Source organism: Rhinolophus ferrumequinum, chromosome 24 (assembly GCF_004115265.2).
Source record: "Rhinolophus ferrumequinum isolate MPI-CBG mRhiFer1 chromosome 24, mRhiFer1_v1.p, whole genome shotgun sequence".
Classification (NCBI taxonomy): domain Eukaryota; kingdom Metazoa; phylum Chordata; class Mammalia; order Chiroptera; family Rhinolophidae; genus Rhinolophus; species Rhinolophus ferrumequinum.
This window is the reverse complement of record NC_046307.1, coordinates 40,574,861-40,590,386: the sequence shown is the minus strand read 5'-3', so window position 1 is coordinate 40,590,386 and position 15,526 is coordinate 40,574,861. Positions and strand designations below refer to the sequence as shown.

The window sequence follows — 15,526 nt, the reverse complement described above, 5'->3', positions numbered from 1 at the left end:
CAGGAAGGCTCCTTCATGAATGAGAATCAAGAGGCACAATAACAGCATCAGCAGAATTAGACTGTCAAGAACTTCAAACAATGGAACTACTGCATATTAAAAGTTAACATTAAAAATATTTTAATGATGATAAAAGGAATCAAAACATAAAAACAAAACTTTATTAAAAGTTAACCTGCAATCTCGATCATACAAAGATAACCCAGTAAAACACGAGCAGAGGATCGGAATAGACATTTCTTCAAAGAAGGTATGCAATGGCCAATAAGAACGTGAGAAGATGCTCAACATCATCAGTCACTAGGGAAATGTAAATCAAAACCCAAATGCAATATTACTTCGCACTCTCTAGGATGGCTATAATAAAACAGACAGACAGTAACAAGTGAGGACGAGGGTGTAGAGAAATTGTAACCCTCACATACTGCTGTGGGAATGTAAAATGCTGTATTCACTTTGAAAAAGTCCAGCAGTTCCTCAAAAGGTTAGAGCTGAGCAGCAATTCCATTCCTAAATACACAACCACGAGAAAGAAAAGTCCTGATACATGATGCAGCATGAATGAACCCTGAAATCATTATACTGAGTGAAATAAACCAGTCACGAAAGAGCACGCATTGTATGATTCCATGTATAGGAAATGTCCAGTATAACCAAACCCATAGAGACAAAACACGTTAAACGGTTGTATGTGGCTGGAGTTGGGGGCGAATGGGAAACGACTGCTCCTGAGCACGGATTTCTTCTTCGGGTGATAAACACACTCCAAGGCCAACTGTGATGACAACCGAAAACCTTGTGAACATACTAAAAACTACTTTAAATGGGCAAATTATACTATATCTTAATTATCTCAATAAAGCTCTTACAAAAATATTGCAAGAAAATTAACAACGGCCTTCCTATGTGGGATAACAAGTATCCTAATTGTTTAAACCACTATTAGTTGGGTATTTTGTTATTTTCGGGCAAAAAAGTATCTTAAATTAGTCACATATCATTGGGTGAGCTGATGCTGAAAGCGGGATATTACAAGGGTCACACACAAAGCTAGAAATCAGAAATGGTACTGCCGCAGCTCTGCCCCACTAAGGAGGAAGCAGAAGGCTACTCAACGTCCTCCTCCAGCTTTTCGCTTCCTGCGCCAGCCTTAAGAAGAGACTGAAATGCTTAGCTCTGCCACCCTGATCAACATTCACTATGTATTTGGCAAAGTTTTCCAAGTTGAATCCTTTCTATAAATTTCTATGAAATATTTTACTCAGAGTACATTTTCTTCACCTATCTCCCAAAGCACAAAAGTATCAGAATACAAGGGAAGTTCCACGTAAAAATATGTATGAAATCAAAAATATATAGAACATTAAAAATATTTTAATTCAACATTAATATAAAATCTTCCATAATAAAAGTTTTAGAAATAAGAATTCCTCAGCCTCCCTTTCTCCTCTGCCTAGAGCAATATTTTTAAATTGAAAAATTTTAAACTATAGAAGTTTTTTGTGGAGGAAAATAAATGTTTTTCAGAGACAATACTCTTAAGGAAAGAAAATTTTGAAATGATTCATGATCTTCACATATGTAATTCCCCTTCAGTTTTATCAGATGGAATGTATAACATATATTTCATAATAAAGTTATGAATACCAATACCAAGAGTCAGTAACTAGACAATAAAATCTTCTTGAAAAATGAGAAAAATACAATCTACCTTAGGTCTCTCTTTTTTCTATGAATTGTCCACTATTCTTCCATATAGTGAATTTAAACAGATCGAGGGTAGTATTTCAGTCTAAACTTTAACAACAAAATAAAAAAAGCTCAGCAAATCAAAAAAACTTAATATTAGGTATCCTCTTACCAGGATACCATTTTATCATGGAGTTGCTGTAAGTGAGTAGAAAATTAATGACTACATGAGACAGAGAATATAAGCAAAAGGACAACTTGAAACAAAAATAAAACACAACAGAAGTTATTTCCATTCCCTCTGATTAAAATACATATACATATACACATGAAAGAAACTTCCCCATTGCAACATATTTTCCTTATTGAAACTGAAGTTTTAAGCTCGTGTTTATAACAACACGGTTGCTGTGGAAATAGCTGATTCAACATTACGAACTCACCGCTGAATAAAATAAGGTGTGGAACAGAAGTCTTATTTGAACAGTGGCAAGAACCATAAAACATAAAAAACGTCTAACTGAATGACGCTGAGTCAGAGCGCCACAAGCGTTAATGTAAGGGTCATGTATTGCCCCCCTGCCTGACACAAATAGGATGCTTCTTTCTCATTTAGTCCTAGTTTTTGCATCCCTATAATCATCGCAGCCATCCCTCAAACGTCCCAAGTTTTACTATCTTCTTCTGTCTGTATGATGCAGTGTGTGTTTTATTAAATTGAAGCTGCTTATTAGGACAGAGTTACTCTAGCTCAGTCCTCAGCAGAATACGCCGACGTTATGGCCCCAACAACAGAACACAAGCCAGGGTATTGAAAAATTTCCGCCTAAAATTGATTATATTAACATAGCAGTACTGACTTACTCATCGTACAGCGTCACGTCAGGTTTAGGTTTTAAGACTCTATAAACTGTCCAAGTACAAAATCCGTCAGAATGTTAATCAGCAGGCAGCTCCCTTTACACCCAAGCAGCCCAGCCTCCAACCCCAGCGCTGTCCTCACACCTCAAACTTGTTCCTCCACTTTTATGGGTCAGTTAAGAGTTTTCCAAGCAATAGTGAAAACCCTCCAGTCACTTTATATAGAATTGGTGTGAATTATTCGAACCTTAAGTGCATGCTCCTGTAGCCCACGTCTGCTTCCCTTTCCACTTTTTTCAACTGGAGACAGGCCCACGTTTCTTTAGACACACACACACTTTACCAACATTTTCCTCTGGTTTTCTGAACCTTCCAAATTATAACAAACATTTTGAAGCCAGGAATTTTACCCTTTGTAAAACAAAACATATTCGGCAAGTTTTTGAAATGAAGGTTGCGTGTGGGGCGATTAAAAAAAACTGACCTTTCCCCCCTTAGGAGACGGTACAGGGAACTGGCTCTGTAACAAGAGACCTGGATTCCCTCTGCAGCTGGCACTGCCCAGGGTGTGGTTGCCCTTCGTATGTGCACAGGAGACCAATTCATACCAGCAAAACCGGAAAAATCACAACTGAGAGCAACTGTGAAAGCAGCGAGAGCCAAGAACAGAACGTAAAGGGCTCTGACTTTCTGCGAGGCGAGTCACAGGAAATACTCCTGCCAGAGCCGGGGGCCCGGCGCGCCCATCGCCTTCAGTCAGGAATGTAGGTCAAAGCTCCCGGGCTCCCTTTGTGCTGCAGGGATCCGAGAGAAGAGCTGGGCCCAAAGCTTAGATCAGAAGCCCAGTTCCGAGGGAGCAGGGAGGCCGGGCCCTGGCCTTGGCCTGCCCTCTAACTAAAACTCCGCTTTCGACAGGCCGCTGTGAACTCAGTCACCCCAGAAGCAAACACACTGGGTGCTGGGTTCACAAACCGGAATGCTGGGCCAGCTCTCCTTTCTATTCCGGATTTGGTCTCTTCATGTGTTCTTACAGGCACTCACAGGAGGAAAGGCCCCGAAACCGCAGCTCACGTTAGGTTTACAGATCAAGGACAGTCAGCTCACCCAGCTCAGTCGACACGGGGGATCCGGTGGCAATCTCACCAATCTTGGCCACTCCATCGTAATAGGCTTTTCCTGCCAGGATCATCGCTAGACAGGGAAGGCGACACACAAAATCATGACTCAGACAAGGAAAGGAGGAAACGACACAGGTTTTCTCCCAAACATCCCTGTCCCTTCTGGCTGCAGGAAGGTCTGGGCTGCGGCCAGCGTGGCTCTCAGAAGGCAGGGCTTGTGCCTGACAGCTGTGTGGGGGCAGCGGTCCCTCCACTGTACTTCCCGAGGCCCCACTTGCTGGAGAGCCCCATGGGGTCCTCGCCTCAGGCCGGTTCCCCAGGGTCCTGGAAGTCTATCTAGAGAAGGCCCTGCCTGCTCCTAATGCCAGTTCTGGAGCGGATGTGTTTCTAACATTGAATTAGGGCTGGGAACACGTCCATCCCAGCAAAAAATCTTTTCCCTGCTGGTTATTCTTACAGCAATCCAGATCTGCTGGATTTTATTTAGAAGGACTTGTGTGGGTGGCCTATGAACCTGGTCCTTCGATGGCATTTGCACTTTTTCTATTGAAAAAGACATTCTGAGACATAAACAACATACTTGTGGTCAGGGGGGAAAATCCATGAAATTTGAAACACATCATCATTCCAAAAAACAACAGAATTACCTGAAAAATAACTTAATGCTCTACCCCCTCCCCCCCCACCTTTTGGGTAAAAACAAGGAAAACCTCCATTGCTATACAAGTTGGATTCTAATTATCTTAAAAGTAATATTTCTCCTTTCAAACTGATTCTGAGGACTAATTTATAAGTTACATAAATCTGCATTTTGATTTGTTTTTCCTTTCCTTTTCTTTTTCTTTTTTTTTTGGAGGGGAGGTAGAGTGGAGTCGGGGGCAACACAGACCTGGGTTTAAATTCTACCTTTACTTCTCCCACCCCCAACTTCTTCCGTCTCCCCACCACCCCTCTGGTTCAAGTCGGTGTTTCTCAGTCTAGTTGTGTAGGACACAGCTCCCTGGCCCATGCGGGTCTTATGAGCCTTGCGCTCCCCCCGGGGCTGAGGCAGTTGTTGGTCAGCCGCTCACAGCAGCTCACGGCAGCTCTCGCTGGCTGCCGGCCGCTCACGCTGGCTGCTCGACCACTCCTGGCAGCCCCTGGCAGCCCACTGCAGCCCAGCTCCAGGGAGAGCTGTTGTTCACAATCTTGGCTGTAGAGGGCGCTGTGGGAATCGAACCTGCGACCTCCGCGTTAGGAGCATGGCGTTCCAACCACCTGAGCCACCCGGCTGCCCTCTACGTTTACTTCTAATGACATGACCTCCTTGGGCAAGTCAGTTATTCTTTCTGAAACAAAGGATGGTCATCTATTAAATGCCCTAACAGCGTGAGTAATGGACAAATGGAAGTTGCTTATACCAATTCCTTCTTTCCCTTTACAACAAAATTTTCTGCCTCAATTTATAATGGGTATTTTTAACAGGTAGATTTAAAAAAGCATTTAACATATATTAAAAAAAAGTGTGTGTGAGGGTGTCATAGGATAAATTAATGTACAAGTCCAACTAAAGATACTGAAGGCCAAAAAAAGGTATTTTCATGACAAATTAATCTAGCATTTCTTCCAGAGTTAAAAATTATAAAAGTTATCGTTTTTACTATATATGTATACAAGTTTAGGAAATGTAACGTTCTACTATACCGTTATTTCATAAGACTATGAAATACCTTTCATTATACCTTAAAGTATAATTATAAAAAGGAAGACGAACAAGTAGCATTTCTGTAAACTTTCCAAATCATTACTTGAGTTGTTCTAACTGACAACATTAAGATATGGGTCGGTTACGTTATCAACGTGTTTCATGAAGGGGAGTGGAGTGGAGATATTGTGGGACATTCCCAAGGTCAACGGAGAGTCAGAGGTACACACACTCCAGCTAATGTACTTCACTTACTCAGTTCTAAATTATGGTGCTTTTTGACTCTGGCCTCAGTTAAAACAGAAAAAGAGATGACTCCACCTAAAAACAAGTTGGTAGCCAGTAAACTGTCAAGTTAACATATGCAACATTTTAGTATGAAGATTTTAAATTGCAAGATACTGATAAACTGAAAAGCAAATTAGTGGGAGAATGGTATACAGGATTACACAACATTTAAACAAAATTTTTGGTTTGAACCCACACATTCAATTGAAAATTTTCATTAACTGTTGACTTATGTTTAAAACTAACCTTCTCAGTCTAGTAAAATATCCTTGCTTTTATGATAAAGTTGAATTAACTTTAAAAATTATATGATTTATCCAGAATAAAATAATATTTTCATAATTTGGGCCCCCTTTGTGAACACATTAAGAGATTTCCTACCACTTCTTGTTTTAAGGAATGAAGCATAATGGTTCCTATTTATTTATTTATTTAATTTGGAGGGAGAACATTGGTTAATAATATTATATAAATTGCAGATACACAACTTTGTAACACAACACCTGTATACTATATTGTGTGCTCACCACCCAAAGTCTACTCTCCTTCCATCACCATATATTTCACCCCCTTTACCCTCTTTGCCCTCCCCTGCCCACCTTCCCCTCTGGAAAGCACCACTCTATTGCCTGTTATCTATGAGTTTGTTCCTTTGTTGCTTTTTGTTTTATAGCCCATGAGTGAAATCACATGGTTTTTGTCTGTATTCTTCTGACATATTTCACGTCACATGATACTCTCAAGATCCATCCATGTTGTCACAAATGGCACTAGTTCATTGATTTTTTTTTTTTTTGGCCGAGTAGTGTTCCATTTATATATGTACCACATCTTCTTTATCCAGTCATCTATCAAGGGACACTGAGGTTGTTTCCGTGTCTTGGCTATTGTAAATAATGCTACAATAAACACAGGGGTACACATATTTTTAGGAGTGTTTTCTAATTTTTTGGGTACCCAGAAGAGGGATTGCTGGGTCATATGGTGACTTTATTCTTATTTTTTTGAGGAACCTCCACACTGTTCTCCATCGTGGATGCACCCATTTACATTTCCACCAGGAGTGTATGAGGGTTCCCTTTTTCTCCACATCCTTACCAACATTTATTTCTTATCTTATTGGTAACTGCCATTCTAACAGGTGTGAGGTGGTATCTCATTGTGGTTTTGATTTGCATTTCCCTCATAACTAGTGATGTCAAGCATCTTTTCATATATGTGTTGGCAATCTGTATGTCTTTCCTGGAAAAGTATCTGTTCAGGTCCTCTGCCCATTTTTTAATCAGATTGCTTGTTTTTTTGTTGTTGAGTTATATGAATTCTTTATATATGTTGGATATTAGCCTCTTATCGGAGATACAGTTTGCAAATATCTTCTCCCATTCGGTTGGTTGCTTTTTTGTTTTGTTGATGGTTTCTTTAGCTGTGCAGAAGCTATGTGGTTTGATGTAGTCCTATTCATTTATTCTTTATTTTACTTCCCTTGCCTTTGGAGTCAAGTTCACACAAAACCCACTGAAATCAAGTTCCATTAGTGCCTATGTGTTCTTCTATGTATTTTATTGTTCCAGGTGCTACATTCAAGTCTTTAATTCATTTTGAGTTAATTTTTTTGCTGTGGTGTCAGATAGCAGTCGTTTCATTCTTTTGTATGTGGCTTTCCAGTTGGCCCAACACCATTTACTGAAAAATCTTTCCTTTTTCTATGGTATGTTTTTGGCTCTTCTGGTGAAAATGAGTTGGCCATATATGTGTGGGTTTATTCCTGGGCTCTCAATGCCAGTGGTCTGTCTGTGTGTCTGTTTTTCTGCCAATACCATACTGTTTTAATTACTGTAGTTTTGCAGTACAAAGTCAGGGAGTGTGATACCTCCAGCTTTGTTCTTTTTTCTAAGGACTGCTTTGGCTATTTGGGGTCTTTTGTGGTTCTATACAAATTTGAGTATTTTTTGTTCTATTTTTGTGAAAAATGCCATTGAGATTTTGATTGGGGTTGCAATAAATCTGTATATTACTTTTGGTAATATGACCACTTCAACAATGTTAATTCTTCCAATCCATGAATACAGATTATCTTTCCATTTCTTTGTATCTTCTTCAATTCCCTTTAACAATATGTTGTAGTTTTCAGGACAGGTACTTCACCTTCTTTGTTTATTCCTTCTATTTTATCCTTTTTGTTGCAATTTTAAATGGGATTGTTTTCTTCATTTCTCTTTCTGATATTTTGTTGTTAATATATAGGAACACAACAGATTTTTGTATATTGATTCTGTATCCTGCAACTTTATTGTACTTGTTTATTGTTTCATGTGGCATTTTGGTGGAATCTTTCTGGTTTCCTATAAATAAAATCATGTTATCTGCAAATCATGATGGTTTTACTTCTTCATGCCCAATTTGGATGCCTTTTATTTCTTTCTCTTCCCTGATTGTGCTGGCTAGAAAGTCCAGTACACGATGTTGAACGACAATGGCAAGAGTGGCCATCCTTGTCTTGTTCCTGATCTTAGAGGAAAAGCTTTCAGTTTTTCATCATTGAGTATATTAGCTGAGAGTTTGTCATCTGTGGCCTTTACTATGTTGAGATACTTTCCTACTATACCCATTTTATTGAATATTTTAATCATAAATAGGTGTATCTTGTCAAATGTTTTTTCTGCATCTATTGATGTGATCATATGATTTTAATGGTTTTGTTAATATGTTGTATTACATTGATATGCAGATGTTGCATGATTCTTGTATCCCTGGAATGAACCCCACTTGATCATGATGTATTATCTACTTAATATATTGTGGTATTCAATTTGGCAGTATTTTGTTTAGGATTTTTGCATCTATGCTCATCAGAGATATTGGCCTATAATTTTCTTTTTTTGTGTTGTCCTTGCCTGGTTTTGGTATCAGGGTAATGTTGGCCTTGTATAATGAGTCAGGAAGTATTCCCTCTTCAATTTTTTTGGAAGAGTTTGAGGAGGATAGGTATTAGGTGTTTTCTGAATGTTTGGTACAATTCACCAGTGAAGCCATCTGGTCCTGAACTTATTGGTTTTTTTTTTTTAAGATATTGGGGAAGGGGAACAGGACTTTATTGGGGAACAGTGTGTACTTCTAGGACTTTTTTCCAAGTCAAGTTGTTGTCCTTTCAATCCTACTTGTGGAGGGTGCAGCTCAGCTCCAGGTCCAGTTGCCGTTGCTAGTTGCAGGGGGCGCAGCCCACCATCCCTTGTGGGAGTCGAAACCGGCAACCTTGTGGTTGAGAAGATGCGCTCCAACCAACTGAGCCATCTGGGAGGCAGCTCAGCTCAAGATGCCGTGTTCAACCTTAGTTGCACCATCCTTTGCGGGACTCAAGGAATTGAACTGGCAACCTTGTGGATGACAGCCCACTGGCCCGTGTGGGAATCGAACTGGCAGCCTTTGGAGTTAGGAGCATGGAGCTCTAACCGCCTGACCCACCGGGCCGGCCCCTGTTTTTTAGGAGTTTTTAAATTACTGTTTCAATTTCCTTACCAGTGTTCGGTCTATTTAGGTTTTCCAATTTTTTCATTGTTGTCTCGGAAGGTTATATATTTCTAAGACTTTGTCCATTTCTTCTGGGTTATCTGGTGGCATATAGCTTTTCATAGTATTCTTATATAGTCCTCAGTAATTCTGTGGTGTTCATGGTAACGTCTCCTCTTTCATTTTTTAATTTATTTGAGTCTTCTCTCTTTTTTCCTGAGTGAGTCTGTTTGCTTGAAGTATTATCTTCTACCCCTTCACTTTGAGCCTGTGTTCTCCTCTGGAGCTGCAATGAGTCTCCTGCAGGCAACATGTAGTTGGATCTTGTTCTTAATTCATCCTGCTACTCTGTACCTTTTGATTGGTGAGTTCAGTCCATTTACATTTAGGGTGATTAATAAAGAAGGACTACAGCCATTTAATCTTTTGATTTCTGGTTGCTCTGTATCTCCATTGTTTCTTTTCCCTTGTGATTCTGTCTGCTATTTTAGTTTGGTGGTTTTCTATTATTTTTTTCTCTGTTTCCTCTTTTTTTGTATTTCGTGTCTCAGCTCTGGATTTTTGTTTTGTGATTACCATCAGGTTTGTGTAAAATATCTCATACATATTAATAGTTTTTTTTCTCCCAGTTCCCTGTTATCTTCTTTCACCTGTACTTGTTCAGTCCTTTACCTCCTCCCGTTATGATTTTGTCACAAATTCTCTCTTTTATGTTGTGCATTCATTACCAAATTGCAGCATAGTCATTTTTAATGCCCTTTCACCTGCTACAATTAAGTGTTTAATAACCTATTTTGAAGTAGATTAGCAGTTTCTTGCTTCTGTTAATCATCTTATTCAAAATTTTATATACTTCTGTATTTTTGTTTCCGGCAGAAGAGTTCCTTTCAACATTTCTTGTAATGCAGATCTTATGGTGGCAAATCCTCTCAGCTTTTGTTTGTCTGGGAAAACTTTTATTTCTCCTTTATATCTAAAGGATAACTTTGCTAGATATATTATCCTTGGCTGATGGTTCCCTTCTTTCAATATTTTGAAAATTTCCTTCCACTCTGTCCCATATTGTAATGTTTCTACTGAGAAATCTGATCATAATCTAAAAAGGAACCAAACAAATTCTGGAGCTGAAAAACTCAATAAGTGAGATGAGAAATGCATTAGAGAGTATTGGAAATAGAGCAGTTCAGATAAAAGAGAGAATTAGTGAATTCAAAGATAGAAACCTAGAGACGACTTAGGAGGGGTTTACTTTGTAGGTTATAGTCTTTCTCTCCCCCGCCCTCCTCCGCTGGCTGTCTTGAGAATTCTTTCTTTGTCATTAATTTTCGACAGTTTGAATAACACGTGCCTTGGAGAAGGTCTTTTTGCATAGTTAGGTGGTCTGTTAGCTTCCTCTATTCTAAAGTCCAGTTGTCTCCATAAGCCTGGGAAGTTCTCATCAATTATTTGTTTGAGTAGGCTCTCCGTTCCCTTCTTCCTCAGATATATCTACCGTGTTTCCCCAAAAATAAGACCTAGCCGGACCATCAGCTCTAATGAGTCTTTTGGAGCAAAAATTAATATAAGACCTGGTATTATATTATACTGTATTATATTATAAGACTGGATCTTATATTAAAATAAGACGGTGTCTTATATTAAGTTTTGCTCCAAAAGATGCATTAGAGCTGATGGTCTGGCTAGGTCTTATTTTCAGGCAAACACGGTATTATCCTTCGATTGTTCTTTCTAATATAGTGTGATAGTTCTCATAGAGTTCTTTCATTTTCTTAAACTTAGTTCTCTCTTCTTCCTCGTAGGTCATTTCTAGGTTTCTATCTTTGAGTTCACTAATTCTCTCTTCCATCTGGACTGCTCTATTTCCAATGCTCTCTAATGCATTCCTCCTCTCATTTATTGAGTTCTTCAGCTCCAGAATTTGGCTCTTTTTCATAGTTTCAATCTCTTTGGTAAAGTGTTGTTTTTGTTCACTAATTTTATTCATGAGTTCAGTGAGCTGCCTTTCTGAGTTTTCTTGTATATCCTTGAATTTCTTCATAACTGCAATCTTGAATTATGTTATTTAAATCACAGTTTTCCATGACTTTGACTTAGTTTCTGGAGACTTTTCATTTTCTTTCTATGCTCCCATTTTACCTTGATTGTTCTTGGTACTGGATGGGTTGTTTCTCTGTCTGTGCATTTGAGGTAGCACTCTCTTACTTAGTACTGTTTTGCTCTCAACAATTCAGCAGGGAGGGTACTTTCTTTTGTTTTTCCAGTAGATGGTGGTTTAGTGTAAGTTTTTGTTTTCTCTTACCTGCACTCTCTGTACCTCTGGATTGTGGTGGAGCGGTGTCACTTCAGTTAAGGGAAATACTGTGTATTCGCTAGGATGGTGGGTGTCCTCTCTGTGACAGCTCATCTTGGTTATAGGGTACCACCACTATGGTGGGGGAATGTGGAGAGTGTTGGAGAACCGGTTTTGTGAACTCCCAGACCTACCTCCTTTTTCTGCTGTTTTTGGCTTTACTAGGCTTTGCCAGGGCACGCGGAGAAGAGGCAAGTTTGCGATCTCATGGTTCTGCCTATCCTTCCAGTTATGGCTGTTGCCCCTGCTGTGTTCTTTACAAATTCCCAGCCACCTCTACCCGGTTCTGCTAAGGAGGGAGGGAAACTCCTTTTTAGGGAGGGAAACTGCTCCTGCCCCTCTTAAGCTCCAGTCATAGTGCAAGGGCTGCTTACCCAACTCCTCCCCGACTACCGGGCTAGGTGGAGCAACGGTGGGTGCTGAGCTGCTTCTGGGGCTACCGTCCCTGTCCTTCCTCCTGTCATGCCTCCCCTACTTGTTCCAATATGCCCACCTTCAGATGTCCCAATGCATGATCTTTCAGGTCTGTTTGTGTGTTGAGCAGGGGATCCTTTGTTGAGTTATAGTTGTCTGACTTGTAAATTTAAAGGTAGAAACAATGGAGTATTCTTATTTCACCAAGATGCTTACAGCACTCTCATATTAGTTCTATTTTAGTGGTTGACCAACTACTTCATCAATCTAATATATCTACTTCTACCAGATAATTTTTCCTTAAAATATGATTTCATCAGGTACAGTTCTGCTCAAAAACCTTCAAGGGCCTTCCATTGCTCAAAGAATAAGCCCACACTCCGGCCTTCAATGAATCACACCTCCCAGAATTCTCAGCAGGTGTAGTCCCCTACACACCTGGTCATGTGACTTGCTTTGGCCAATGGGGTACCAGCAAACATAACTCCCACAGGGGCTTGCACTCTTAGAAGACTGCTGTGCCTGCAGGAGGGAGTGAGCCCAGCCTTCAACCTAGTCCAGGTCACAGCTGAGCCCCACGGGTCCAGAGAACTGCACTGCCTTTACAGGACCATGATAAATAATAAATTATTCTTGTCTTAAGCCACCAAGTTTAGGTGTAGTTTGTTATATGGCAATAGATAACTGACGCTGCGTTAAAATTTAATAATAATATGCTCCTACTCCACCATATATTTTAGTATTCCCCAACAGTTTCTCGCTCATGCCAGTGTGGACACCAAGTCTTGGGTTGGGTACTGTCTTTTTTGCCTGAAGTACCTGTATGCAGCATCTGCCTACTGAAATCTAACATCTATCAACTAGTTCAGCTCCTACAAGTCTTCCTCCCTGTTCCATCTCCCAGCCCCCAGCTCCACTGCTCAAATTCCAGTGACACGGCTCATCCCACGCTCTCTGTTAGCTGTGCGTGCATGTTATCTTGACTTATAATCGAACTGTTGACTGCACATCTGGCATCCTCAACTATACCATAAATTCTTGCCAAGGAGTTTACAAATGTATCTAAATTTATCAATGGCTTCAGCAAAAACCAGATGGTCTATAGAAATTCTGGAAATACCTTTAAAAATGTGGAATAGTCCCCAGGAGGTGTTAAAGTGATAAAAGCCCTTCGGGGAGAAGCTGTTTTAGCACAAGACTAAGCTGCAGGCTACTCACTAAGTCACCTTGTAAAACTGCCTCAGAGAGGTAGCAAATTCTAGAAAGACAAAAAGTCACTGCAGGTCACAGTGATCTCCTTCACAGGGGCATCTAAAGCAGTGACTTTGCAGCCTTGTGACCAAGCAGTCATCCAGGGAGAGTCAGCTGTGCAAGACTTACAAAACAAGGCTCCTGGTCTTTGAAGGAGGGAGCAGAGGGGCAATCGCAGAAGTCACTGATACTGCTGGAGGGTAAGGGAGAACAAATCCTAGGCCTGCTGCATTTCCTGACACTGAAAACATCTGGCAAACAGCACAGAGATCCAGAAGTAAATAAGCAGTTTACTTTTCCAGGAACTACAACAATAAGGCACTCGTCATGGAAAGTTTAGTCAGCATACTCCCTTTCCTGGGGCATGCTCGTGCAGAAGGTGTGTGAGGCCACAGGTTTATTTCCACAATACCAACAGGGAGCACTCAAAGGTGGGGCACGGGGAAAGAGAGAAATGAGACATGTAAAAGACACAACACTTGAGCTGAAGCCTTCTTCAAGTCTAAAATGGTTGGAAACTAGATGTTCTCATGCTACTTGGTCTTGATGAGCCAGGAGGGTAGGGTGTGAATCCAGGGTCTGAATATTTTGGGGGTGATGATTGCTACCTAGGGCACATGGCGTCGACTGTGTTAGAATGTGGTGATTATTAGCAGCTCAACTTTTTAAGGTGACCATTGACAACCTTCACCTGTTAGTAGGAAAAAGCGTGTGTACATGCGTGTCAGCTGCCTCCACTGAAACCTCTTCAAACCAGCAAACAACACTGGTTCCCAGAGAGACAAAAGCCAACGCTCATATTCATTTTACAGGAAGCTCTCATTTTGAAATAAGAATCTAAGTTCCACCTTTAATTGAGACATATTCCCATTCAGGCTAAAAGTTTGCTTTCTCAGATTACTGTCAAAAGTACACCCAAAGGCAAGAAATTCTTCTATATAAATAAAAGGAGAATAACTCTTATGCTGTAGGATGCTAACATAAATATTTTAAGTATACATTTCATGTATGTTATTAGTTCACAAAGAGTTTGGTTGAAAAAGTAGAAAACATGTTTATAGCAATGATATAGATGATTGAACCATGTCAAAAAGCACGATTTGATAATTAAAATTATTCATAGTAGCCTATTATTCAATTTATTCATTTCAAATACACTAACATCCTATCAATGCAAAGTTCTGTAGATTAAATTAATTGTAAATAATTTCTACCAATTTATTTTAAAAATTCAGTATTAAGCATTTAAAAATAATTAAGTAAAACATTTACCGAATGAATTTTATATGTGCTCTACATTTATAAATTTAGAAAATTGACTTACCATTAACAGCTTTTTCATAATTTTTTCCTAGGTTTATTAAATTTCGTAGCCCCGGATTGAACTGTTCCATAACATTCTGACAAACAAAACAAACAAATTCATAAAATAAGCAAACAGTAGACCAAGTAATCTTTAGATTTTCTTACGACATAGCCTGAGATACCAATGTATGCTTGACAGTACAGTGTACAAAGTCATAAATGTTGATTCGAGAATAACAAAGAGCACACATTTCCTTACTGACGGAACAGGGTGTTGGCACCGACAGGTGGCAGTCCCCCCGCTGCCCAATGGCTGCCTAGAACCTACTGTAAACGGAGCAAGTAGGAGACATGCTGTCTCTGTGCTAAGCGCCCGGTAGGGGCTGTGGGCCCAGAAACAGATGCCACTTTTTGGGTATAAGTAGGTTAATGGTTGTCATTGTAGACGATTATTGAGAATGTTGGTCTAAATTTAAGATATCGTAAACCTGAAGTACAGATAGAAATTATTCCTGGGGGGCTCTGACTTGACTCAGAGCACATGGTGACTGAATATATCTGTTCCACAACGAGCTTCAATTAGTCATTCCAGACAGACGACTCAGGTCTCTTCAGCCCCTCTCCCCAAATGTGTGCCATCTGTAGAGGACCAGGCAATAAAAAGAATGAAAACTACACAACATTCAAAGGGACAGATACTTGACACACTTGCTGTCTGGGATAAAAGGTTCTCCATTGTGAGTTAGTAGAGAGTGAACCTAACTTTTATTTTATCAAACAGCGATTGGGAAAAACCACCTCGCCTTACCACCTTTCCCTACCTCTGGACTTAGTCTCAAGAGCACTCTCAACAAAGCTGTTATTCTTGCATTTATTGCCATAGTTTTGATAACAATCTTAATTTTTCAATTTTGGACAATAAGTACGGGCTTCCTGCGACAGTAGACGAAGACTTGGGCCTCCCCAGCACCCCACTTATCCTTCCACCATCCTTCCTACATAGTGAAATGGCAATTTCCTGGTAAGTGAATAGTCAGGGTTTATTATTACTTTGTAGAT

General features: G+C 39.9%; 1 protein-coding gene across 1 annotated transcript in view; it reads right to left on the bottom strand.

The window, feature by feature from the left end:
• BAIAP2L1 (BAR/IMD domain containing adaptor protein 2 like 1) overlaps positions 1 to 15,526 on the bottom strand; it is a 75,642-nt gene that overhangs the window by 39,356 nt on the left and 20,760 nt on the right. The window contains exons 2-3 of the mRNA XM_033095940.1: positions 14,487 to 14,562; positions 3,655 to 3,741 (exon numbers count right to left, since the gene is read on the bottom strand). Of these exons, the coding sequence (XP_032951831.1) occupies positions 3,655 to 3,741; positions 14,487 to 14,562 (163 nt within the window). The remainder of the gene's footprint in view (positions 1 to 3,654; positions 3,742 to 14,486; positions 14,563 to 15,526) is intronic.